This window comes from Dermacentor andersoni, chromosome 4 (genome assembly GCF_023375885.2).
Source record: "Dermacentor andersoni chromosome 4, qqDerAnde1_hic_scaffold, whole genome shotgun sequence".
Lineage (NCBI taxonomy): Eukaryota > Metazoa > Arthropoda > Arachnida > Ixodida > Ixodidae > Dermacentor > Dermacentor andersoni.
The window spans coordinates 198695647-198720434 of record NC_092817.1 but is presented as its reverse complement, the minus strand read 5'-3'; the positions used below and the strand labels follow the sequence as shown (position 1 = coordinate 198720434).

Genomic DNA, 24788 nt, shown 5'->3' with positions numbered 1-24788 from the left:
TTGCGAATGCACACAGCACGATACAGGTGCAGTCGTAAACATAGCATCCCTGCCATCGGCCATACCATGCTGAATACGCCGGTTCTCGTCCGATCCCCGAAGCTAAGCAGCATTGGGCTCGGTCAGTACTTGGGAGGGAGACCACCTGGGAACACCGAGTGCTGATGGCACCCTTCTTTTTGCATTTTTTTATTGCGTGCTTCTGTGACTTATTTTTTTTTTTTTTACACTCACGTGTGGGTTGTTTTATTTACTGTTACATTCAACTGGCGCAGCCTACTGGTAGAGCCAACGTCGAAGTGCAAAAACAATATGCAAGCCGCCAGGCGATTGTACGCGCAGTGACGGTGGTAACCGGTATAAGTAATGGTGCAAAATTTAGTCGCACAAACTGCTAACCGTTTACCTATTACACCCGTATCCAGCTCAGTGACAATCAATAACTTGCCGCATTGCTAGCGCCAAACGTGGGCTGCAGCGGACGCAAATCGTTGCTCTCGTCTTGTTTTATTGCCAGCTCGACTCGGCAGCGACTAACCATAACAAACGGAGCAATCCACGTACACGACGTGTGCCTGTACTATCAACGGAAAGACAGTGCCGCGTACGTGCTGTAGCAATACGTTGCGAATGCACATAGCACGATACAGGTGCAGTCGTAAACATAGCATCCCTGCCATCGGCCATACCATGCTGAATACGCCGGTTCTCGTCCGATCCCCGAAGCTAAGCAGCATTGGGCTCGGTCAGTACTTGGGAGGGAGACCACCTGGGAACACCGAGTGCTGATGGCACCCTTCTTTTTGCATTTTTTTATTGCGTGCTTCTGTGACATTTTTTTTTTTACACTCACGTGTGGGTTGTTTTATTTACTGTTACATTCAACTGGCGCAGCCTACTGGTAGAGCCAACGTCGAAGTGCAAAAACAATATGCAAGCCGCTAGGCGATTGTACGCGCAGTGACGGTGGTAACCGGTATAAGTAATGGTGCAAAATTTAGTCGCACAAACTGCTAACCGTTTACCTATTACACCCGTATCCAGCTCAGTGACAATCAATAACTTGGCGCATTGCTAGCGCCAAACGTGGGCTGCAGCGGACGCAAATCGTTGCTCTCGTCCTCGTGTTTTATTGCCAGCTCGACTCGGCAGCAACTAACCATAACAAACGGAGCAATCCACGTACACGACGTGTGCCTGTACTATCAACGGAAAGACAGTGCCGCGTACGTGCTGTATCAATACGTTGCGAATGCACACAGCACGATACAGGTGCAGTCGTAAACATAGCATCCCTGCCATCGGCCATACCATGCTGAATACGCCGGTTCTCGTCCGATCCCCGAAGCTAAGCAGCATTGGGCTCGGTCAGTACTTGGGAGGGAGACCACCTGGGAACACCGAGTGCTGATGGCACCCTTCTTTTTGCATTTTTTTATTGCGTGCTTCTGTGACTTATTTTTTTTTTTTTTACACTCACGTGTGGGTTGTTTTATTTACTGTTACATTCAACTGGCGCAGCCTACTGGTAGAGCCAACGTCGAAGTGCAAAAACAATATGCAAGCCGCCAGGCGATTGTACGCGCAGTGACGGTGGTAACCGGTATAAGTAATGGTGCAAAATTTAGTCGCACAAACTGCTAACCGTTTACCTATTACACCCGTATCCAGCTCAGTGACAATCAATAACTTGCCGCATTGCTAGCGCCAAACGTGGGCTGCAGCGGACGCAAATCGTTGCTCTTGTCCTCTTGTTTTATTGCCAGCTCGACTCGGCAGCGACTAACCATAACAAACGGAGCAATCCACGTACACGACGTGTGCCTGTACTATCAACGGAAAGACAGTGCCGCGTACGTGCTGTATCAATACGTTGCGAATGCACACAGCACGATACAGGTGCAGTCGTAAACATAGCATCCCTGCCATCGGCCATACCATGCTGAATACGCCGGTTCTCGTCCGATCCCCGAAGCTAAGCAGCATTGGGCTCGGTCAGTACTTGGGAGGGAGACCACCTGGGAACACCGAGTGCTGATGGCACCCTTCTTTTTGCATTTTTTTATTGCGTGCTTCTGTGACTTATTTTTTTTTTTTACACTCACGTGTGCGTTGTTTTATTTACTGTTACATTCAACTGGCGCAGCCTACTGGTAGAGCCAACGTCGAAGTGCAAAAACAATATGCAAGCCGCCAGGCGATTGTACGCGCAGTGACGGTGGTAACCGGTATAAGTAATGGTGCAAAATTTAGTCGCACAAACTGCTAACCGTTTACCTATTACACCCGTATCCAGCTCAGTGACAATCAATAACTTGCCGCATTGCTAGCGCCAAACGTGGGCTGCAGCGGACGCAAATCGTTGCTCTCGTCTTCTTGTTTTATTGCCAGCTCGACTCGGCAGCGACTAACCATAACAAACGGAGCAATCCACGTACACGACGTGTGCCTGTACTATCAACGGAAAGACAGTGCCGCGTACGTGCTGTAGCAATACGTTGCGAATGCACATAGCACGATACAGGTGCAGTCGTAAACATAGCATCCCTGCCATCGGCCATACCATGCTGAATACGCCGGTTCTCGTCCGATCCCCGAAGCTAAGCAGCATTGGGCTCGGTCAGTACTTGGGAGGGAGACCACCTGGGAACACCGAGTGCTGATGGCACCCTTCTTTTTGCATTTTTTTATTGCGTGCTTCTGTGACTTATTTTTTTTTTTTTACACTCACGTGTGCGTTGTTTTATTTACTGTTACATTCAACTGGCGCAGCCTACTGGTAGAGCCAACGTCGAAGTGCAAAAACAATATGCAAGCCGCCAGGCGATTGTACGCGCAGTGACGGTGGTAACCGGTATAAGTAATGGTGCAAAATTTAGTCGCACAAACTGCTAACCGTTTACCTATTACACCCGTATCCAGCTCAGTGACAATCAATAACTTGCCGCATTGCTAGCGCCAAACGTGGGCTGCAGCGGACGCAAATCGTTGCTCTTGTCCTCTTGTTTTATTGCCAGCTCGACTCGGCAGCGACTAACCATAACAAACGGAGCAATCCACGTACACGACGTGTGCCTGTACTATCAACGGAAAGACAGTGCCGCGTACGTGCTGTAGCAATACGTTGCGAATGCACATAGCACGATACAGGTGCAGTCGTAAACATAGCATCCCTGCCATCGGCCATACCATGCTGAATACGCCGGTTCTCGTCCGATCCCCGAAGCTAAGCAGCATTGGGCTCGGTCAGTACTTGGGAGGGGGAACACCGAGTGCTGATGGCACCCTTCTTTTTGCATTGTTTTATTGCGTGCTTCTGTGACTTATTTTTTTTTTTTTACACTCACGTGTGGGTTGTTTTATTTACTGTTACATTCAACTGGCGCAGCCTACTGGTAGAGCCAACGTCGAAGTGCAAAAACAATATGCAAGCCGCCAGGCGATTGTACGCGCAGTGACGGCGGTAACCGGTATAAGTAATGGTGCAAAATTTAGTCGCACAAACTGCTAACCGTTTACCTATTACACCCGTATCCAGCTCAGTGACAATCAATAACTTGCCGCATTGCTAGCGCCAAACGTGGGCTGCAGCGGACGCAAATCGTTGCTCTCGTCCTCTTGTTTTATTGCCAGCTCGACTCGGCAGCGACTAACCATAACAAACGGAGCAATCCACGTACACGACGTGTGCCTGTACTATCAACGGAAAGACAGTGCCGCGTACGTGCTGTAGCAATACGTTGCGAATGCACATAGCACGATACAGGTGCAGTCGTAAATATAGCATCCCTGCCATCGGCCATACCATGCTGAATACGCCGGTTCTCGTCCGATCCCCGAAGCTAAGCAGCATTGGGCTCGGTCAGTACTTGGGAGGGAGACCACCTGGGAACACCGAGTGCTGATGGCACCCTTCTTTTTGCATTGTTTTATTGCGTGCTTCTGTGACTTATTTTTTTTTTTTTACACTCACGTGTGGGTTGTTTTATTTACTGTTACATTCAACTGGCGCAGCCTACTGGTAGAGCCAACGTCGAAGTGCAAAAACAATATGCAAGCCGCCAGGCGATTGTACGCGCAGTGACGGCGGTAACCGGTATAAGTAATGGTGCAAAATTTAGTCGCACAAACTGCTAACCGTTTACCTATTACACCCGTATCCAGCTCAGTGACAATCAATAACTTGCCGCATTGCTAGCGCCAAACGTGGGCTGCAGCGGACGCAAATCGTTGCTCTCGTCCTCTTGTTTTATTGCCAGCTCGACTCGGCAGCGACTAACCATAACAAACGGAGCAATCCACGTACACGACGTGTGCCTGTACTATCAACGGAAAGACAGTGCCGCGTACGTGCTGTAGCAATACGTTGCGAATGCACATAGCACGATACAGGTGCAGTCGTAAATATAGCATCCCTGCCATCGGCCATACCATGCTGAATACGCCGGTTCTCGTCCGATCCCCGAAGCTAAGCAGCATTGGGCTCGGTCAGTACTTGGGAGGGAGACCACCTGGGAACACCGAGTGCTGATGGCACCCTTCTTTTTGGATTTTTTTATTGCGTGCTTCTGTGACTTATTTTTTTTTTTTTTACACTCACGTGTGGGTTGTTTTATTTACTGTTACATTCAACTGGCGCAGCCTACTGGTAGAGCCAACGTCGAAGTGCAAAAACAATATGCAAGCCGCCAGGCGATTGTACGCGCAGTGACGGTGGTAACCGGTATAAGTAATGGTGCAAAATTTACTCGCACAAACTGCTAACCGTTTACCTATTACACCCGTATCCAGCTCAGTGACAATCAATAACTTGGCGCATTGCTAGCGCCAAACGTGGGCTGCAGCGGACGCAAATCGTTGCTCTCGTCCTCTTGTTTTATTGCCAGCTCGACTCGGCAGCGACTAACCATAACAAACGGAGCAATCCACGTACACGACGTGTGCCTGTACTATCAACGGAAAGACAGTGCCGCGTACGTGCTGTAGCAATACGTTGCGAATGCACATAGCACGATACAGGTGCAGTCGTAAACATAGCATCCCTGCCATCGGCCATACCATGCTGAATACGCCGGTTCTCGTCCGATCCCCGAAGCTAAGCAGCATTGGGCTCGGTCAGTACTTGGGAGGGAGACCACCTGGGAACACCGAGTGCTGATGGCACCCTTCTTTTTGCATTTTTTTATTGCGTGCTTCTGTGACTTATTTTTTTTTTTTTACACTCACGTGTGGGTTGTTTTATTTACTGTTACATTCAACTGGCGCAGCCTACTGGTAGAGCCAACGTCGAAGTGCAAAAACAATATGCAAGCCGCTAGGCGATTGTACGCGCAGTGACGGTGGTAACCGGTATAAGTAATGGTGCAAAATTTAGTCGCACAAACTGCTAACCGTTTACCTATTACACCCGTATCCAGCTCAGTGACAATCAATAACTTGGCGCATTGCTAGCGCCAAACGTGGGCTGCAGCGGACGCAAATCGTTGCTCTCGTCCTCGTGTTTTATTGCCAGCTCGACTCGGCAGCAACTAACCATAACAAACGGAGCAATCCACGTACACGACGTGTGCCTGTACTATCAACGGAAAGACAGTGCCGCGTACGTGCTGTAGCAATAGGTTGCGAATGCACATAGCACGATACAGGTGCAGTCGTAAACATAGCATCCCTGCCATCGGCGATACCATGCGGGATTCGGCTTTCTGCCGCGCTAGCGAGCGGACGTGCCGATCATGAGCTCCGTAGGAGCGGCTTCAGCGGCCCAGCAGGGCCGCGGTACCAGGAGTTTTGCCTCAGAAGACCCGGAATACCAAGTTTTGCTGCCTCAATTGCCGACAGGTCGGATAGTTTTAAATACAGTTTTTCTGCATGCGGATGTGCGTGCCAGGCCGTATCGTGTGGAACATTTCCGAGATGCGTTGGCTAGCTTAGGCCTACTTGCTGATGTCATCGCCCTAGGGGCGTATCAGATGAGCCACGTTTGGGCGGTTACTTTCAAGAGTGACGAAGACGTGAAAAAGCTTTCAAGCGCCAAGAACCTCAAGGTGAATGAACATCGGTGCATTGTCGTTGATCCAGCCAATCAGGCCGTGCGGCTGAAGCTGCATTGGATGCTCCATAACGTGTCGGACGAGGATATACGAACAGCCCTGTTACCGTTCGGAAAGGTCACGGACGTTTTCCATGAAAAGTGGCGTGTTCAAGGAGTTCAAGACAAAGCATCGTCGACACGGGCGGTGTCCCTGGTACTGAAGACGGGTATGACCGTAGAAGACCTGCCCCATCAACTTCGTGTAGCTGGTGAGCAGACCCTAGTTGTGGTACCGGGCAGAGCACCCCTTTGCCTGAAGTGCCGAAACACCGGACATGTCCGACGTGACTGCCGCGTCCCGAGATGTGCAGTATGCCGTCGCTACGGCCACCAGGATACGGAATGTGTTAAGACTTACGCATCCGTCGCAGGACCTGCGCTTCGAGAGGACGTGGCTGACCTGTTAATGGACGAGGCTGACGTTGATGAGGCTTCCCGCGTGCTAGTACCACCGGCGGACAGAGTTGCAACACCTTCTGTGCCGGTTGCTAAATCCACGAAGGTGGAAAATGTGCTGCCTACGGGCCCGAAAGATGCAGTGCAAAGGGCATGCGACGAAGGAGCCAAAGAAGAATCGGCCGTAAAATCCGCCACTGCCGAGGAGGCCGCCACGGAGCACGGACCGGCAACTCCCTTGATGGACGTCGAAGAATCGAGTGCAAGCAATGCGGCTATGAAAAGAGCGAGGGACTCGACCGGAAACCTGGACGGCAACCTGGACGGCAACCTTGACAACGGGGCCAAAGACGAGCCGCCGCCAAAAGCGCAGGCGGGTCGTCGTGTGCCCGTGCGCCTGAAGCCAAACATCCCGCCGGACAGACGGCCGGCGGCAAAACCGCCTAAGTAGGACCCGGCGCCTACTGGGGCGCCCGGACTAACGTCGTGAAGAGATGGCGTCCTTTTTGGAATCGGGCTTCGCGTACCCTCTAAAGGTACGCGTGTGGATCGAGTGGTTTTCAGTGCAGAAGTTATGCATGCAAATTTGTCTACAGTGTGTCCGGATCGCGTGTTCTTCAGCGGCACCGTGCGATCGGCTTGCTTTTGCAGATAAATGGCGGTGAAACTAGAGAGAGCACTGAGAGTTGCCACGCTAAATGTTCGTGGCCTTGGAGCGCGAAGGAGGCAATATCAACTTAGCCGCTTGTGTATGGAGAAGGAACTCGATGTAGTTGCCTTACAAGAAACTAAGGTCGAAACCCAAGAGCAGACCGATCGCATGGTGAAGCCTTTCACGGCGCATTACAATGTGTGCGTGTGCCATGCGAATGGCACATCAGGCGGATGTGCGTTGTTAATACGGAAGAGTGCTGGTATTATTGAAGAAAGTGTAACTGTTTCTGAAACTGGCCGTTTGCTTATTGTAGATTTTTCTTTTTCTCACGATTTGTGGCGGTTCATATGCGTTTATGCGCCAAACAATGTGAATGATCGATTTTTGTTTTTTGAGTGTATCGAGCAGTATCTAAGATGTGATCGCTTCGTCATATTTCTTGGTGATTTTAACTGTGTGTGTTCTCCGGAAGACCGACTAAAAAGGGAGAGGGTTCGCGATAAAAGTGCTCTCCTTTTGAGCAGACTAATTGAAGACCACAACTTAGAAGATGTTGGCCTAACTCTCACTGATGGTATGATTCCGCAGTACACGCACATTCAGCGAAATAGCCGAGCAAGGCTGGACAGAGTGTATGTTTCTGACGACTTGATCACCCTTTGTAATAGTTATAACGTCGCACCGCAATCGTTCACGGACCATAGCTTGGTAAGCTTCTCGATTGGGGAAAAATTTAAAAGAACACGATTCAACTGGAACATGTGGAAATTCAACGAAAAGCTGCTTGATGATGAACCATTTGTGCGCAGAGTTAAGGAAAAGATAACAGAGTTGATGACAAATGAGGATGAATATTTTACTGCCACATGGGAGGAATTTAAGATTCAAGTTAAGTTCATTGCAATAGAAAGAGGAAGCAGCCTTCAGCACGATAAAGTACAGAAACAAAGAGAGCTGCAAAGACAGCTAGAATATCTGTCAAGCGCACAAAATGCGGGTCACGATCTATTAGCTGAAAACGTAAAGAAAGTAAGACGCGAGCTTGAAGTTATCGACGCCGAGCGATACAAAGCAGCAGTTATACGCGCTAGAAGTGAACGCCTATGGATGGGTGAGATACCAAACAAACGGGCAATGAGCGATGAAAAGCGTCACGCGTCAAGAAATGAGATCCAACAGATACGTTTTCAAAACGAGGTGACGTCAGACGCTTCGTCGATTGAGAAAGCTTTTGTGGAGCACTATCGCGAATTGTTCGGCAATGTGACGCGTTCTGGACTGGTCTTCGAGAGTGAATTCATGAGCGAGATGCCAAGGTTGGATGACGACGTTAGAGAAAGTCTTGAGAGACCAATAGCTGTGTCCGAGATCGAAAGGGCGTTAGCAGAACTGCCATCAGGCAAATCGCCAGGGCCGGACGGCCTAGGCGCCGCTTTTTACAAGGCATTCAGTCAGGAGTTTGCGTGTATATTGCACCGACTACTCTCAGAGGCGTATGAAATTAAAAAAGTACCACCCTCATTCCGGACTTCACACATAGTATTAATTCCGAAAACCGATGACCGGGAAAAACTCCTTTCAGTAGGTTCATACAGACCGATAAGTCTGACCAACACAGATTACAAAATATTTATGAAAGTACTGGCTCGACGATTTCAAAGCGTGATTCAGCAGCTTGTAGGGCCACACCAGACGTGTGGCATTAAAGGCCGCACCATTTTTACGAACACCCACATTGCAAGGAATGTGCTCGAATGTTGTGATGGCATTGGGGGTCGGGTGGCCATGTTGCAGCTAGACCTTGCGAAGGCGTTCGACCGGGTGTCACATGAGGTGCTTTTCGCTATACTGCAGTACTGTAATGCTGGGAGTGTCATTGTACATGGCGTTAAAATGGCTTATGAAGACTGTTACACGCAGCTTATAGTTAATAAGTGTCTTAGTTCGCGGGTGCCACTCCGCTCGTCTGTACGGCAAGGCTGTCCCTTGTCTCCTTTGCTTTTTGCCCTGTACCTCGAACCCTTTTGTATGGCAGTCATACGGGATGAAAACATTCGTGGTTTTAGGCTGCACGCCGCAGAAGTTAAAATGCTAGCTTATGCAGATGACGTCGCCGTCTTTTGTGAAGACAGGGAAAGCGTGGTCGAGGCTGTCCGCCTTGCAAGATCCTTTTGTAGGTACACTGGTGCCCAGATAAACTTCGAAAAAAGTGTTGGGATATGGCATGGAAGCTGGGACGCGACACCCACGAAATTCGCCGGTATGCAGTGGACTACAGTGCCTTCACTGTATCTAGGAGTGCCCCTTGAGCACTATCGGGACTCGACACAGTTGTGGACCGGACAAATAGAATCAATGAAAGAAAAGATAAAAGGATGGCAGGGCCGGGGATTGTCAGTGTTTGCACGTGCTTCAGCTTGCAATATATTTTTAATTGCCAAAGTTTGGTACATACTGCAAGTAATGTTCATGTCCCGTGTAAACGTTCAAAAAATGCATCGAGTGCTTGCTATCTTCATCTGGAACTCCACTTGGGAGCGATCCAGTCGAACAAATCTTTTTCGCACAGTTCGAAATGGGGGCCTTGGGCTCTCACACTTGTTCATTAGACAGATCGTATCGCGGTTCATCTTCCTGCGAGATGAAAGAAATGTTTTTCTACGTACAGTCATTCAGGCGAAAATGGCAACAGAACTGCCTGAATTTGTTGTGTCCACATCCAGTGCTATCACTAGAGCGACTGGTTACTATCGTGAAGTCGTTGCAGCTTTTAGAATACTCTGCGCACGTTTTTCGCTGGAGTATTTGTGCTCAGTGAGAAGAAAGAAACTGTACGCAGATTTAGTTGACAGCATGTTACCTATCCCACTGTATAGGAGTGTTCACTGTGGATGCCCAGGAAAAGATGTGCTGAAACGAGTCAAAAGGATGCCTGTAAGACCTGCTGCGAAAACTTTCTTTTTCCACCTACACACGAACACCCTCCCCGTTAAAGTATGGCTAGAACAGAAAGGAATATTCGTACCCTGGACTACCGATTGCCTGCTGTGTAAAAAGCCTGAAACAATTGAACACGCCTTCATTGAGTGTTGGGACGCTGTCTTTCACTGGGACATCCTGCAGCGCACTCTTAAAAAAGAACTCCCCATAAACCCCTATGGAATTCGGTTCCTTCCAGTTGAAAGCGATGACGGGCCACCGTTCGACATGTTCATGTTGCTGGGCCTCCACAGTTTCTGGAAAACAAGAATGGCTATACGTCATGCTGATGTGAATGTGTGCTCTGCGCGAGAGAACTTCATTGAAAGTATGTCACTATTACGAGAAGTGTATCGTGCACAAGGCGAAACCCCAGACTGGGTTAGCATCCTTGATGAGCTGGTGTGCCTCAAGAAATTTTAGCGACCATCCCACCTGATGTGATGTGGGTGCACTGTGTATATGAATTTGTTTTTTTTTGTGTGTTAATGTCTAAGCAGGCAATAAAGAAAAAAAAAAATCGGCCATACCATGCTGAATACGCCGGTTCTCGACCGATCCCCGAAGCTAAGCAGCATTGGGCTCGGTCAGTACTTGTGAGGGAGACCACCTGGGAACACCGAGTGCTGATGGCACCCTTCTTTTTGCATTTTTTTATTGCGTGCTTCTGTGACTTATTTTTTTTTTTTTTACACTCACGTGTGGGTTGTTTTATTTACTGTTACGTTCAACTGGCGCAGCCTACTGGTAGAGCCAACGTCGAAGTGCAAAAACAATATGCAAGCCGCTAGGCGATTGTACGCGCAGTGACGGTGGTAACCGGTATAAGTAATGGTGCAAAATTTAGTCGCACAAACTGCTAACCGTTTACCTATTACACCCGTATCCAGCTCAGTGACAATCAATAACTTGGCGCATTGCTAGCGCCAAACGTGGGCTGCAGCGGACGCAAATCGTTGCTCTCGTCCTCTTGTTTTATTGCCAGCTCGACTCGGCAGCGACTAACCATAACAAACGGAGCAATCCACGTACACGACGTGTGCCTGTACTATCAACGGAAAGACAGTGCCGCGTACGTGCTGTAGCAATACGTTGCGAATGACGTTGCGAATGCACATAGCACGATACAGGTGCAGTCGTAAACATAGCATCCCTGCCATCGGCCATACCATGCTGAATACGCCGGTTCTCGTCCGATCCCCGAAGCTAAGCAGCATTGGGCTCGGTCAGTACTTGGGAGGGAGACCACCTGGGAACACCGAGTGCTGATGGCACCCTTCTTTTTGCTTTTTTTTTTTTTTTTTGCGTGCTTCTGTGACTTAATTTTTTTTCTTTTTTTTACACTCACGTGTGGTTGGTTTTATTTACTGTTACGTTCAACTGGCGCAGCCTACTGGTAGAGCCAACGTCGAAGTGCAAAAACAATATGCAAGCCGCTAGGCGATTGTACGCGCAGTGACGGTGGTAACCGGTATAAGTAATGGTGCAAAATTTAGTCGCACAAACTGCTAACCGTTTACCTATTACACCCGTATCCAGCTCAGTGACAATCAATAACTTGGCTCATTACTAGCGCCAAACGTGGGCTGCAGCGGACGCACATCGTTGCGCTCGTCCTCTTGTTTTATTGCGAGCTCGACTCGGCAGCGACTAACCACAACAAACGGAGCAATCCACGTACACGACGTGTGCCTGTACTGTCAACGGAAAGACAGTGCCGCGTGCGTGCTGTAGCAATACGTTGCGAATGCACATAGCACGATACAGGTGCAGTCGTAAACATAGCATCCCTGCCATCGGCCATACCATGCTGAATACGCCGGTTCTCGTCCGATCCCCGAAGCTAAGCAGCATTGGGCTCGGTCAGTACTTGGGAGGGAGACCACCTGGGAACACCTAGTGCTGATGGCACCCTTCTTTTTGCTTTTTTTTTTTTTATTGCGTGCTTCTGTGACTTAATTTTTTTTCTTTTTTTTACACTCACGTGTGGTTGGTTTTATTTACTGTTACGTTCAACTGGCGCAGCCTACTGGTAGAGCCAACGTCGAAGTGCAAAAACAATATGCAAGCCGCTAGGCGATTGTACGCGCAGTGACGGTGGTAACCGGTATAAGTAATGGTGCAAAATTTAGTCGCACAAACTGCTAACCGTTTACCTATTACACCCGTATCCAGCTCAGTGACAATCAATAACTTGGCTCATTACTAGCGCCAAACGTGGGCTGCAGCGGACGCACATCGTTGCGCTCGTCCTCTTGTTTTATTGCGAGCTCGACTCGGCAGCGACTAACCACAACAAACGGAGCAATCCACGTACACGACGTGTGCCTGTACTGTCAACGGAAAGACAGTGCCGCGTGCGTGCTGTAGCAATACGTTGCGAATGCACATAGCACGATACAGGTGCAGTCGTAAACATAGCATCCCTGCCATCGGCCATACCATGCTGAATACGCCGGTTCTCGTCCGATCCCCGAAGCTAAGCAGCATTGGGCTCGGTCAGTACTTGGGAGGGAGACCACCTGGGAACACCGAGTGCTGATGGCACCCTTCTTTTTGCTTTTTTTTTTTTTATTGCGTGCTTCTGTGACTTAATTTTTTTTCTTTTTTTTACACTCACGTGTGGTTGGTTTTATTTACTGTTACGTTCAACTGGCGCAGCCTACTGGTAGAGCCAACGTCGAAGTGCAAAAACAATATGCAAGCCGCTAGGCGATTGTACGCGCAGTGACGGTGGTAACCGGTATAAGTAATGGTGCAAAATTTAGTCGCACAAACTGCTAACCGTTTACCTATTACACCCGTATCCAGCTCAGTGACAATCAATAACTTGGCTCATTACTAGCGCCAAACGTGGGCTGCAGCGGACGCACATCGTTGCGCTCGTCCTCTTGTTTTATTGCGAGCTCGACTCGGCAGCGACTAACCACAACAAACGGAGCAATCCACGTACACGACGTGTGCCTGTACTGTCAACGGAAAGACAGTGCCGCGTGCGTGCTGTAGCAATACGTTGCGAATGCACATAGCACGATACAGGTGCAGTCGTAAACATAGCATCCCTGCCATCGGCCATACCATGCATTCTGCTTCCGGCTCCCGAGCTAAACGGATCGTAGGATCATGGGCTCCAATGGAGCGGCATATGCGGCTGTTAGCCGCGGCAACAGGCTTTCGACGGAGGAAGATAAGGATTTCCAGATTATTTTGCCTCGGCTACCTACAGGACGCATTGTTTTAAATACAGTTTTTTTGCACGGCGACGCTCGTGTTCGCCCGTTCCGTGTGGAAGATTTCCGGGACGCGCTTCAAGCTGTTGGTATGCTCTCTGGCGTCGTCGCCCTTGGAGCATACCAAATCAACCATGTATGGGCGGTGACGATGAAGACAGCCGAGGCTGCCGAAAAGCTGGCTGCCCTGAAGGAGCTACAGGTGAAGGGGCGTCGCTGCCTGGTCATCGACCCCAAGGAACAACAGGTGAAGCTTCGTATCCACTGGCTTCTGCATGGGGTGGACGACGAAGACGTCAAGACCGCGCTGGCCTCCTTCGGCAAAGTGACGGAAGTGACCCGGGAGCGCTGGCGAGTGGATGGCGTTTCCGACAAGGGCTCGACGACCCGAGCAGTGCTGCTGCAGCTGAAAGCCGGAATGAAAGTTGACGACCTGCCCCACCAGATCCGCGTCGCCGGCGAGCTTGCGCTGGTGGTAGCCCCAGGTCGCCCCATGCAGTGCCTACGCTGCCGGGGCTCTGGCCACGTTCGACGAGAATGCAAGGTTCCCCGTTGTTCCCGGTGCAGGCTTTTTGGACACAACGACGCGGACTGTGTACGCTCTTACGCAGTAGCCGCGGGCTCGGCGCAGAGCGAGCCGTCGGCATCAGAACATATGATGGACGTGACCGAGGCGGAGGAAGCGGCCAAGGGTGCTGGAAACAGCAACGTGGCGGCAGAAACGAGCGCGACGACCAAGCAGGCCGAAGCAGGAAGGAATAATATCCCTCCCCCTAAGGAACCAGCAGCTACAGTCGAGAGCGTGCAGACGGCCCCGCAAGAAAATGAGAGCCACCAGCGAGCTACGGATGCAACGCAGGCAGAGGCGGACGACAACGCGACCCATGCTAGCGCCCGCGTCGAATCCGTCTCGGCACCGGTCAAGAGATCCCTGCAGCACGAGGAGAAAGTCGACGGAAAGGCCGGCGGTGACTCCGAGCCACCACCCGCTAAGACGCTACCCGGAAGGCGCTCCACCATCAAGCCTAAGCCGAACTTGGAGGCTGACCGCAGGCTCACCCCGAAGCCGACCAAAGACGAACTCGGACGACGGCCACCGGATGGCCACGGAGGCGTCTAGCGGTCAGCTAGACGTTAAGGTGAGCACCATGCTCCGGGCCTTCTCCCCTCCCGTTTAAATCAGTAATGGCTACCAACCCGTCGCTTAGCCTCGGCACGCTAAACGTTCGAGGTCTGGCCGCCAAAAAGAAACAGAGTCAGGTTTACAGACTACTAGTGGACCACGACCTCGACGTTTTAGCCGTGCAAGAAACCAAGGTAGACGGCGAGGAGGAGACCGGGAGCATGGTGCAAAGGTTCACGTACAACTACTATACGGTAGTGAGCCACGCCTTAGGGACTTCGGCGGGATGTATGTTGTTCGTGAGGAAGCTTCCAGGACTGGTTATTGACGGTTACTTCTCGTGCACTTCCGGTCGACTTGTCGTTTGTGATTTCAGTTATTGCGATGTCAAATGGCGCGTGTTGTGCATTTATGCACCTAATACAGTGCAAGAGAGGGCAACTTTCTTTTTGAACCTAAAGCATCACTTCTCTGTGCAAAAAACAATAGCCTGTGTAGGGGATTTCAACTGCGTATTGAATGCTGAGGATAGGTCTACGCGACGCGTAGTTTATGACAAAAGCAGCGATATCCTCGCACAAATTATACATGAGTTCGAATTAGAAGATGTCGCTGAGTGTTTTCGGGCTGACCGAGACGTGATGTACACTCACTTTCAGGGCACAAGTCACGCACGATTAGACCGGATCTATCTATCATACGATTTGGTAGAAAAATGCCAGTGCTATGCAGTTACGGCCATATCATTCTCGGATCACTGCCTGGTAAAATGCAGGGTAGGCAGCAAGAAAGAACGAAACAAATTCGTTTGGGAACTGTGGAAAATGAATTCTGAGCTGCTACGAGATGAAACTTTTAATGAAAAGGTAGTGGCTGCTCTGAATTCTTTTGCAACGGATAGTTCTATAAAGTTTGGCGAGGAATGGGAGTTGTTGAAGCAAACCATCAAAATGAAAGCAATTGAAAGAAGTAGCGTACTACGTTATGAAGAAAAGGCCAGTGAAAAGGATTTAAAAACATTGCTGGCAAAATTGGCGACGCTGGAATGCAAGCAACCGGGCGCTTATCAAGACGATATGCGCGCTGTTAAGAAAAAGCTCGAAGTGTTCGACGAAGAACGCTATCGAGGCGCACTCGTGCGTGCTAGAGCAGAAAGACTAACATGCGGGGAAACGCCAACGAAAAGAGCGATGGGACTAGAAAAAAAACATTCCAGACGTAAGCAGATTGAGGCCATTGAATATGAAGGGGTGGTATTAACCGATAACAATAACATAGGGCATGCGTTCCTTGAGCATTACAAAAAACTTTTTGCATTCAGGCCTGTCAACATGCACGATTTCAATAATTTATTTTTGCAACGAATGCCACAGCTGTCGTCTGAAGTTAAAGAAACCTTAGAACGACCATTAACAGAACATGAAGTGATGAAGGCCATCGAAGACCTGAATCCTGGCAAGTCGCCAGGTCCAGACGGTCTTTGTGCCGCCTGGTACAAATCTTTTAAAGGCCACCTAGCTCATATCTTAACCGCCGTTTACAACGAAGCATACGAACTGAAAATACTTCCACCATCCTTTGGCCAGTCCCATACCGTACTAATACCGAAAACAGAAGACACCGAAAAGCTCAAGCAACTTTCATCATACAGACCCATTGCGCTTACTAATTGCGACTACAAAATATTGATGAAGGTGTTGGCACGGCGTATGCAGTCAGTCATTAAGGATGTAGTCGGCCCACACCAGACGTGTGGAATTCGCGGAAGAACCATCTTTACTAACATTCATAAGTTGAAGTGTGTGCTGGAGTGTTGTGATGCCATGTGTGAGGCAGTTGCGATCCTCCAGCTAGACTTGGAGAAAGCATTTGACTGTGTTTCTCACGAGATATTGCTCACCATCCTTCAACATGTTAATTTTGGCCACATAATCACTGAGGGGGTGACCATGGCGTACCGGAGTTGCTATACGAGACTTATAATTAATCAAATGCTGGGGGCCCCCATTAACGTGAAGCGCTCCGTTCGCCAGGGTTGTCCACTCAGCCCACTCCTGTTTTGTGTTTACATAGAAACGCTATGTCAGGCCATCATTGAAAATGAATACATTAAGGGATTTTGCCTCCAAGCAGCAGAGGTGAAGTTATTGGCATATGCTGACGATGTGGCTGTATGTTGTAAAGATACGCAAAGTGTATTGAACGCAGTGAGTATCGTCAGACAGTTTGGTAATGCCACTAATAGCTTCGTGAACTGGCAGAAATGTTTGGGGTTTTGGCACGGGGAATGGGCGTCCACACCAGACCACTTTTCCAACGTAACCTGGGTCACGACGCCAGTTAAGTACCTTGGCGCACCCCTTGATGCCTACAAGGACAGTAGCGAATACTGGAAGGAGCGAACAAAAGAAGTAAAAGAAAAAGCCGACCGATGGAACGCCGTTCACTTGTCCATGTTCGCGCGAGCTACAGCGTGCAACACGTTTCTCGTGACAAAGATCTGGTACGTGATGCAGGTCCTACAGTGCTCTCGGATTAATGTGCAGAAACTGCACCGCGTGTTCGCTGTATTCGTGTGGGCATCGAGCTGGGAGCGATGCAGCCGAGATAATCTCTTCCGACGCGTGAAGGATGGTGGTCTGGGGTTGGCGCACCTTTTCTTGCGTCAACTGGTGAATAGATTCTTCTTCTTTCGAGATACAAACGACCCATTTCTGCGCACGGTGATCCAAATGAGGCTTTCAAGATCACTTCCCGAGTTTGTAGTAGGTACCGAAATAATGCCAGGATCTGTCCGTGGGTTCTTTCGGGAAATAGTTGATAGTGTTTCTTTTTTGCGTGTTCGTTTTTCAAGTGAATATTTGTGGAATGCAAAACGGAAAAAGTTATACCGTGATTTGTGTGATAGTGTATTGCTTGTACCCATGTACAGAGCCGTGTACAGTGGAGGCCCAGGCCTAGACGTCTTGAAAAGGGTGAAGATGATGCCAGTTCAACCAGCCACGAAATCTTTCTTCTTTAAATTACATACCGGTACCTTATCTGTTAAAATTTTCCTGGAACAACGTGGGTTCTACATGCCGTGGGGAACCCACTGCCTCATTTGTAAAAAACCGGAAAGCATAGATCATGTCTTCATCCACTGTTGGGAGGGGGTTTTCTTCTGGGACGTGTTGCAAAGGACTTTGAAAAAGGAGTTACCGATAGATCCACACGGAATCAGGTTTCTGGCAGTTAATGATGACGAAGGATTCCCGTACGACCTTATCATGCTAACAGGCCTCCACTGTTTATGGCGCGCAAGAATGGCGGGCTACCATTGTGACCCGGATGCCCGACCGGCGCGTTTATACTTTCGAGAATGTATGCAAAAATATGTAGAAGTGCAGAAGTTGCAACAGCCTGTTCCTGAGTGGCTGCCGAGGGTTGAACCCCTGACAGCGCTCAAGGAATTTTAATACGACAATGTCATGCCACAGTAGCGGACGGCAACGAATGTGTATATTACTGTTTCTTGTTCCGTTTTTGTATTCATTATTTCCTTTTTGTCTTTTTCTTTCGTTTCTGTGTATATCATTTAAGGAATGTGTGTTGTGGTGACATGTCGAGGATTGGTAATAAAGAAAAAAAAAAAAAAAAAAAAAAAAAAATCGGCCATACCATGCTGAATACGCCGGTTCTCGTCCGATCCCCGAAGCTAAGCAGCATTGGGCTCGGTCAGTACTTGGGAGGGAGACCACCTGGGAACACCGAGTGCTGATGGCACCCTTCTTTTTGCTTTTTTTTTTTTTTATTGCGTGCTTCTGTGACTTAATTTTTTTTCTTTTTTTTACACTCACGTGTGGTTGGTTTTATTTACTGTTACGTTCAACTGGCGCAGCCTACTGGTAGAGCCAACGTCGAAGTGCAAAAACAATATGCAAGCCGCTAGGCGATTGTACGCGCAGTGACGGTGGTAACCGGTATAAGTAATGGTGCAAAATTTAGTCGCACAAACTGCTAACCGTTTACCTATTACACCCGTATCCAGCTCAGTGACAATCAATAACTTGGCTGATTACTAGCGCCAAACGTGGGCTGCAGCGGACGCACATCGTTGCGCTCGTCCTCTTGTTTTATTGCGAGCTCGACTCGGCAGCGACTAACCACAACAAACGGAGCAATCCACGTACACGACGTGTGCCTGTACTGTCAACGGAAAGACAGTGCCGCGTGCGTGCTGTAGCAATACGTTGCGAATGCACATAGCACGATACAGGTGCAGTCGTAAACATAGCATCCCTGCCATCGGCCATACCATGCTGAATACGCCGGTTCTCGTCCGATCCCCGAAGCTAAGCAGCATTGGGCTCGGTCAGTACTTGGGAGGGAGACCACCTGGGAACACCGAGTGCTGATGGCACCCTTCTTTTTGCTTTTTTTTTTTATTGCGTGCTTCTGTGACTTAATTTTTTTTCTTTTTTTTACACTCACGTGTGGTTGGTTTTATTTACTGTTACGTTCAACTGGCGCAGCCTACTGGTAGAGCCAACGTCGAAGTGCAAAAACAATATGCAAGCCGCTAGGCGATTGTACGCGCAGTGACGGTGGTAACCGGTATAAGTAATGGTGCAAAATTTAGTCGCACAAACTGCTAACCGTTTACCTATTACACCCGTATCCAGCTCAGTGACAATCAATAACTTGGCTCATTACTAGCGCCAAACGTGGGCTGCAGCGGACGCACATCGTTGCGCTCGTCCTCTTGTTATTGCGAGCTCGACTCGGCAGCGACTAACCACAACAAACGGAGCAATCCACGTACACGACGTGTGCCTGTACTGTCAACGGAAAGACAGTGCCGCGTGCGTGCTGTAGCAATACGTTGCGAATGCACATAGCACGATACAGGTGCAGTCGTAAACATAGCATCCCTGCCATCGGCCATACCATGCATTCTGCTTCCGGCTCCCGAGCTAAACGGATCGTAGGATCATGGGCTCCAATGGAGCGGCATATGCGGCTGTTAGCCGCGGCAACAGGCTTTCGACGGAGGAAGATAAGGATTTCCAGATTATTTTGCCTCGGCTACCTACAGGACGCATTGTTTTAAATACAGTTTTTTTGCACGGCGACGCTCGTGTTCGCCCGTTCCGTGTGGAAGATTTCCGGGACGCGCTTCAAGCTGTTGGTATGCTCTCTGGCGTCGTCGCCCTTGGAGCATACCAAATCAACCATGTATGGGCGGTGACGATGAAGACAGCCGAGGCTGCCGAAAAGCTGGCTGCCCTGAAGGAGCTACAGGTGAAGGGGCGTCGCTGCCTGGTCATCGACCCCAAGGAACAACAGGTGAAGCTTCGTATCCACTGGCTTCTGCATGGGGTGGACGACGAAGACGTCAAGACCGCGCTGGCCTCCTTCGGCAAAGTGACGGAAGTGACCCGGGAGCGCTGGCGAGTGGATGGCGTTTCCGACAAGGGCTCGACGACCCGAGCAGTGCTGCTGCAGCTGAAAGCCGGAATGAAAGTTGACGACCTGCCCCACCAGATCCGCGTCGCCGGCGAGCTTGCGCTGGTGGTAGCCCCAGGTCGCCCCATGCAGTGCCTACGCTGCCGGGGCTCTGGCCACGTTCGACGAGAATGCAAGGTTCCCCGTTGTTCCCGGTGCAGGCTTTTTGGACACAACGACGCGGACTGTGTACGCTCTTACGCAGTAGCCGCGGGCTCGGCGCAGAGCGAGCCGTCGGCATCAGAACATATGATGGACGTGACCGAGGCGGAGGAAGCGGCCAAGGGTGCTGGAAACAGCAACGTGGCGGCAGAAACGAGCGCGACGACCAAGCAGGCCGAAGCAGGAAGGAATAATATCCCTCCCCCTAAGGAACCAGCAGCTACAGTCGAGAGCGTGCAGACGGCCCCGCAAGAAAATGAGAGCCACCAGCGAGCTACGGATGCAACGCAGGCAGAGGCGGACGACAACGCGACCCATGCTAGCGCCCGCGTCGAATCCGTCTCGGCACCGGTCAAGAGATCCCTGCAGCACGAGGAGAAAGTCGACGGAAAGGCCGGCGGTGACTCCGAGCCACCACCCGCTAAGACGCTACCCGGAAGGCGCTCCACCATCAAGCCTAAGCCGAACTTGGAGGCTGACCGCAGGCTCACCCCGAAGCCGACCAAAGACGAACTCGGACGACGGCCACCGGATGGCCACGGAGGCGTCTAGCGGTCAGCTAGACGTTAAGGTGAGCACCATGCTCCGGGCCTTCTCCCCTCCCGTTTAAATCAGTAATGGCTACCAACCCGTCGCTTAGCCTCGGCACGCTAAACGTTCGAGGTCTGGCCGCCAAAAAGAAACAGAGTCAGGTTTACAGACTACTAGTGGACCACGACCTCGACGTTTTAGCCGTGCAAGAAACCAAGGTAGACGGCGAGGAGGAGACCGGGAGCATGGTGCAAAGGTTCACGTACAACTACTATACGGTAGTGAGCCACGCCTTAGGGACTTCGGCGGGATGTGTGTTGTTCGTGAGGAAGCTTCCAGGACTGGTTATTGACGGTTACTTCTCGTGCACTTCCGGTCGACTTGTCGTTTGTGATTTCAGTTATTGCGATGTCAAATGGCGCGTGTTGTGCATTTATGCACCTAATACAGTGCAAGAGAGGGCAACTTTCTTTTTGAACCTAAAGCATCACTTCTCTGTGCAAAAAACAATAGCCTGTGTAGGGGATTTCAACTGCGTATTGAATGCTGAGGATAGGTCTACGCGACGCGTAGTTTATGACAAAAGCAGCGATATCCTCGCACAAATTATACATGAGTTCGAATTAGAAGATGTCGCTGAGTGTTTTCGGGCTGACCGAGACGTGATGTACACTCACTTTCAGGGCACAAGTCACGCACGATTAGACCGGATCTATCTATCATACGATTTGGTAGAAAAATGCCAGTGCTATGCAGTTACGGCCATATCATTCTCGGATCACTGCCTGGTAAAATGCAGGGTAGGCAGCAAGAAAGAACGAAACAAATTCGTTTGGGAACTGTGGAAAATGAATTCTGAGCTGCTACGAGATGAAACTTTTAATGAAAAGGTAGTGGCTGCTCTGAATTCTTTTGCAACGGATAGTTCTATAAAGTTTGGCGAGGAATGGGAGTTGTTGAAGCAAACCATCAAAATGAAAGCAATTGAAAGAAGTAGCGTACTACGTTATGAAGAAAAGGCCAGTGAAAAGGATTTAAAAACATTGCTGGCAAAATTGGCGACGCTGGAATGCAAGCAACCGGGCGCTTATCAAGACGATATGCGCGCTGTTAAGAAAAAGCTCGAAGTGTTCGACGAAGAACGCTATCGAGGCGCACTCGTGCGTGCTAGAGCAGAAAGACTAACATGCGGGGAAACGCCAACGAAAAGAGCGATGGGACTAGAAAAAAAACATTCCAGACGTAAGCAGATTGAGGCCATTGAATATGAAGGGGTGGTATTAACCGATAACAATAACATAGGGCATGCGTTCCTTGAGCATTACAAAAAACTTTTTGCATTCAGGCCTGTCAACATGCACGATTTCAATAATTTATTTTTGCAACGAATGCCACAGCTGTCGTCTGAAGTTAAAGAAACCTTAGAACGACCATTAACAGAACATGAAGTGATGAAGGCCATCGAAGACCTGAATCCTGGCAAGTCGCCAGGTCCAGACGGTCTTTGTGCCGCCTGGTACAAATCTTTTAAAGGCCACCTAGCTCATATCTTAACCGCCGTTTACAACGAAGCATACGAACTGAAAATACTTCCACCATCCTTTGGCCAGTCCCATACCGTACTAATACCGAAAACAGAAGACACCGAAAAGCTCAAGCAACTTTCATCATACAGACCCATTGCGCTTACTAATTGCGACTACAAAATATTGATGAAGGTGTTGGCACGGCGTATGCAGTCAGTCATTAAGGATGTAGTCGGCCCACACCAGACGTGTGGAATTCGCGGAAGAACCATCTTTACTAACATTCATAAGTTGAAGTGTGTGCTGGAGTGTTGTGATGCCATGTGTGAGGCAGTTGCGATCCTCCAGCTAGACTTGGAGAAAGCATTTGACTGTGTTTCTCACGAGATATTGCTCACCATCCTTCAACATGTTAATTTTGGCCACATAATCACTGAGGGGGTGACCATGGCGTACCGGAGTTGCTATACGAGACTTATAATTAATCAAATGCTGGGGGCCCCCATTAACGTGAAGCGCTCCGTTCGCCAGGGTTGTCCACTCAGCCCACTCCTGTTTTGTGTTTACATAGAAACGCTATGTCAGGCCATCATTGAAAATGAATACATTAAGGGATTTTGCCTCCAAGCAGCAGAGGTGAAGTTATTGGCATATGCTGACGATGTGGCTGTATGTTGTAAAGATACGCAAAGTGTATTGAACGCAGTGAGTATCGTCAGACAGTTTGGTAATGCCACTAATAGCTTCGTTAACTGGCAGAAATGTTTGGGGTTTTGGCACGGGGAATGGGCGTCCACACCAGACCACTTTTCCAACGTAACCTGGGTCACGACGCCAGTTAAGTACCTTGGCGCACCCCTTGATGCCTACAAGGACAGTAGCGAATACTGGAAGGAGCGAACAAAAGAAGTAAAAGAAAAAGCCGACCGATGGAACGCCGTTCACTTGTCCATGTTCGCGCGAGCTACAGCGTGCAACACGTTTCTCGTGACAAAGATCTGGTACGTGATGCAGGTCCTACAGTGCTCTCGGATTAATGTGCAGAAACTGCACCGCGTGTTCGCTGTATTCGTGTGGGCATCGAGCTGGGAGCGATGCAGCCGAGATAATCTCTTCCGACGCGTGAAGGATGGTGGTCTGGGGTTGGCGCACCTTTTCTTGCGTCAACTGGTGAATAGATTCTTCTTCTTTCGAGATACAAACGACCCATTTCTGCGCACGGTGATCCAAATGAGGCTTTCAAGATCACTTCCCGAGTTTGTAGTAGGTACCGAAATAATGCCAGGATCTGTCCGTGGGTTCTTTCGGGAAATAGTTGATAGTGTTTCTTTTTTGCGTGTTCGTTTTTCAAGTGAATATTTGTGGAATGCAAAACGGAAAAAGTTATACCGTGATTTGTGTGATAGTGTATTGCTTGTACCCATGTACAGAGCCGTGTACAGTGGAGGCCCAGGCCTAGACGTCTTGAAAAGGGTGAAGATGATGCCAGTTCAACCAGCCACGAAATCTTTCTTCTTTAAATTACATACCGGTACCTTATCTGTTAAAATTTTCCTGGAACAACGTGGGTTCTACATGCCGTGGGGAACCCACTGCCTCATTTGTAAAAAACCGGAAAGCATAGATCATGTCTTCATCCACTGTTGGGAGGGGGTTTTCTTCTGGGACGTGTTGCAAAGGACTTTGAAAAAGGAGTTACCGATAGATCCACACGGAATCAGGTTTCTGGCAGTTAATGATGACGAAGGATTCCCGTACGACCTTATCATGCTAACAGGCCTCCACTGTTTATGGCGCGCAAGAATGGCGGGCTACCATTGTGACCCGGATGCCCGACCGGCGCGTTTATACTTTCGAGAATGTATGCAAAAATATGTAGAAGTGCAGAAGTTGCAACAGCCTGTTCCTGAGTGGCTGCCGAGGGTTGAACCCCTGACAGCGCTCAAGGAATTTTAATACGACAATGTCATGCCACAGTAGCGGACGGCAACGAATGTGTATATTACTGTTTCTTGTTCCGTTTTTGTATTCATTATTTCCTTTTTGTCTTTTTCTTTCGTTTCTGTGTATATCATTTAAGGAATGTGTGTTGTGGTGACATGTCGAGGATTGGCAATAAAGAAAAAAAAAAAAAAAAAAAAAAAATCGGCCATACCATGCTGAATACGCCGGTTCTCGTCCGATCCCCGAAGCTAAGCAGCATTGGGCTCGGTCAGTACTTGGGAGGGAGACCACCTGGGAACACCGAGTGCTGATGGCACCCTTCTTTTTGCTTTTTTTTTTTTTTATTGCGTGCTTCTGTGACTTAATTTTTTTTCTTTTTTTTACACTCACGTGTGGTTGGTTTTATTTACTGTTACGTTCAACTGGCGCAGCCTACTGGTAGAGCCAACGTCGAAGTGCAAAAACAATATGCAAGCCGCTAGGCGATTGTACGCGCAGTGACGGTGGTAACCGGTATAAGTAATGGTGCAAAATTTAGTCGCACAAACTGCTAACCGTTTACCTATTACACCCGTATCCAGCTCAGTGACAATCAATAACTTGGCTCATTACTAGCGCCAAACGTGGGCTGCAGCGGACGCACATCGTTGCGCTCGTCCTCTTG

At 49.4% G+C, this 24788-nt stretch overlaps 1 protein-coding gene, 12 non-coding genes and 4 pseudogenes across 13 annotated transcripts; all 17 read left to right on the top strand.

Moving 5' to 3' along the window:
- The first annotated feature begins 51 nt into the window (after positions 1 to 51).
- LOC140218101 (5S ribosomal RNA) lies at positions 52 to 170 on the top strand. Its single transcript, XR_011894563.1, has one exon. It is a non-coding gene; the product is annotated as a 5S ribosomal RNA (ribosomal RNA).
- Positions 171 to 675: 505 nt separating this feature from the next.
- Positions 676 to 794, top strand: LOC140218100 (5S ribosomal RNA). The gene has a single exon (XR_011894562.1). It is a non-coding gene; the product is annotated as a 5S ribosomal RNA (ribosomal RNA).
- A 503-nt stretch (positions 795 to 1297) lies between these two features.
- On the top strand, positions 1298 to 1416 carry LOC140218099 (5S ribosomal RNA). Its single transcript, XR_011894561.1, has one exon. It is a non-coding gene; the product is annotated as a 5S ribosomal RNA (ribosomal RNA).
- A 508-nt stretch (positions 1417 to 1924) lies between these two features.
- LOC140218098 (5S ribosomal RNA) lies at positions 1925 to 2043 on the top strand. The gene has a single exon (XR_011894560.1). It is a non-coding gene; the product is annotated as a 5S ribosomal RNA (ribosomal RNA).
- A 506-nt stretch (positions 2044 to 2549) lies between these two features.
- LOC140218097 (5S ribosomal RNA) lies at positions 2550 to 2668 on the top strand. Its single transcript, XR_011894559.1, has one exon. It is a non-coding gene; the product is annotated as a 5S ribosomal RNA (ribosomal RNA).
- A 507-nt stretch (positions 2669 to 3175) lies between these two features.
- Positions 3176 to 3284, top strand: LOC140217865 (5S ribosomal RNA; annotated as a pseudogene).
- A 507-nt stretch (positions 3285 to 3791) lies between these two features.
- Positions 3792 to 3910, top strand: LOC140218096 (5S ribosomal RNA). Its single transcript, XR_011894558.1, has one exon. It is a non-coding gene; the product is annotated as a 5S ribosomal RNA (ribosomal RNA).
- A 507-nt stretch (positions 3911 to 4417) lies between these two features.
- On the top strand, positions 4418 to 4536 carry LOC140218095 (5S ribosomal RNA). Its single transcript, XR_011894557.1, has one exon. It is a non-coding gene; the product is annotated as a 5S ribosomal RNA (ribosomal RNA).
- A 508-nt stretch (positions 4537 to 5044) lies between these two features.
- Positions 5045 to 5163, top strand: LOC140218094 (5S ribosomal RNA). Its single transcript, XR_011894556.1, has one exon. It is a non-coding gene; the product is annotated as a 5S ribosomal RNA (ribosomal RNA).
- A 532-nt stretch (positions 5164 to 5695) lies between these two features.
- Positions 5696 to 6938, top strand: LOC126548392 (uncharacterized). The gene has a single exon (XM_050196532.3). The coding sequence runs from the start codon at positions 5733 to 5735 to the stop codon at positions 6936 to 6938; it is 1206 nt and encodes a 401-aa protein (XP_050052489.2). The 5' UTR covers positions 5696 to 5732.
- Positions 6939 to 10637: 3699 nt separating this feature from the next.
- Positions 10638 to 10756, top strand: LOC140217857 (5S ribosomal RNA; annotated as a pseudogene).
- A 520-nt stretch (positions 10757 to 11276) lies between these two features.
- On the top strand, positions 11277 to 11395 carry LOC140218093 (5S ribosomal RNA). Its single transcript, XR_011894555.1, has one exon. It is a non-coding gene; the product is annotated as a 5S ribosomal RNA (ribosomal RNA).
- A 518-nt stretch (positions 11396 to 11913) lies between these two features.
- Positions 11914 to 12032, top strand: LOC140217695 (5S ribosomal RNA). The gene has a single exon (XR_011894280.1). It is a non-coding gene; the product is annotated as a 5S ribosomal RNA (ribosomal RNA).
- Positions 12033 to 12549: 517 nt separating this feature from the next.
- LOC140218092 (5S ribosomal RNA) lies at positions 12550 to 12668 on the top strand. Its single transcript, XR_011894554.1, has one exon. It is a non-coding gene; the product is annotated as a 5S ribosomal RNA (ribosomal RNA).
- Positions 12669 to 18120: 5452 nt separating this feature from the next.
- Positions 18121 to 18239, top strand: LOC140217842 (5S ribosomal RNA; annotated as a pseudogene).
- A 518-nt stretch (positions 18240 to 18757) lies between these two features.
- Positions 18758 to 18876, top strand: LOC140218091 (5S ribosomal RNA). Its single transcript, XR_011894553.1, has one exon. It is a non-coding gene; the product is annotated as a 5S ribosomal RNA (ribosomal RNA).
- A 5445-nt stretch (positions 18877 to 24321) lies between these two features.
- Positions 24322 to 24440, top strand: LOC140217841 (5S ribosomal RNA; annotated as a pseudogene).
- The last annotated feature ends 348 nt before the right edge of the window (positions 24441 to 24788 follow it).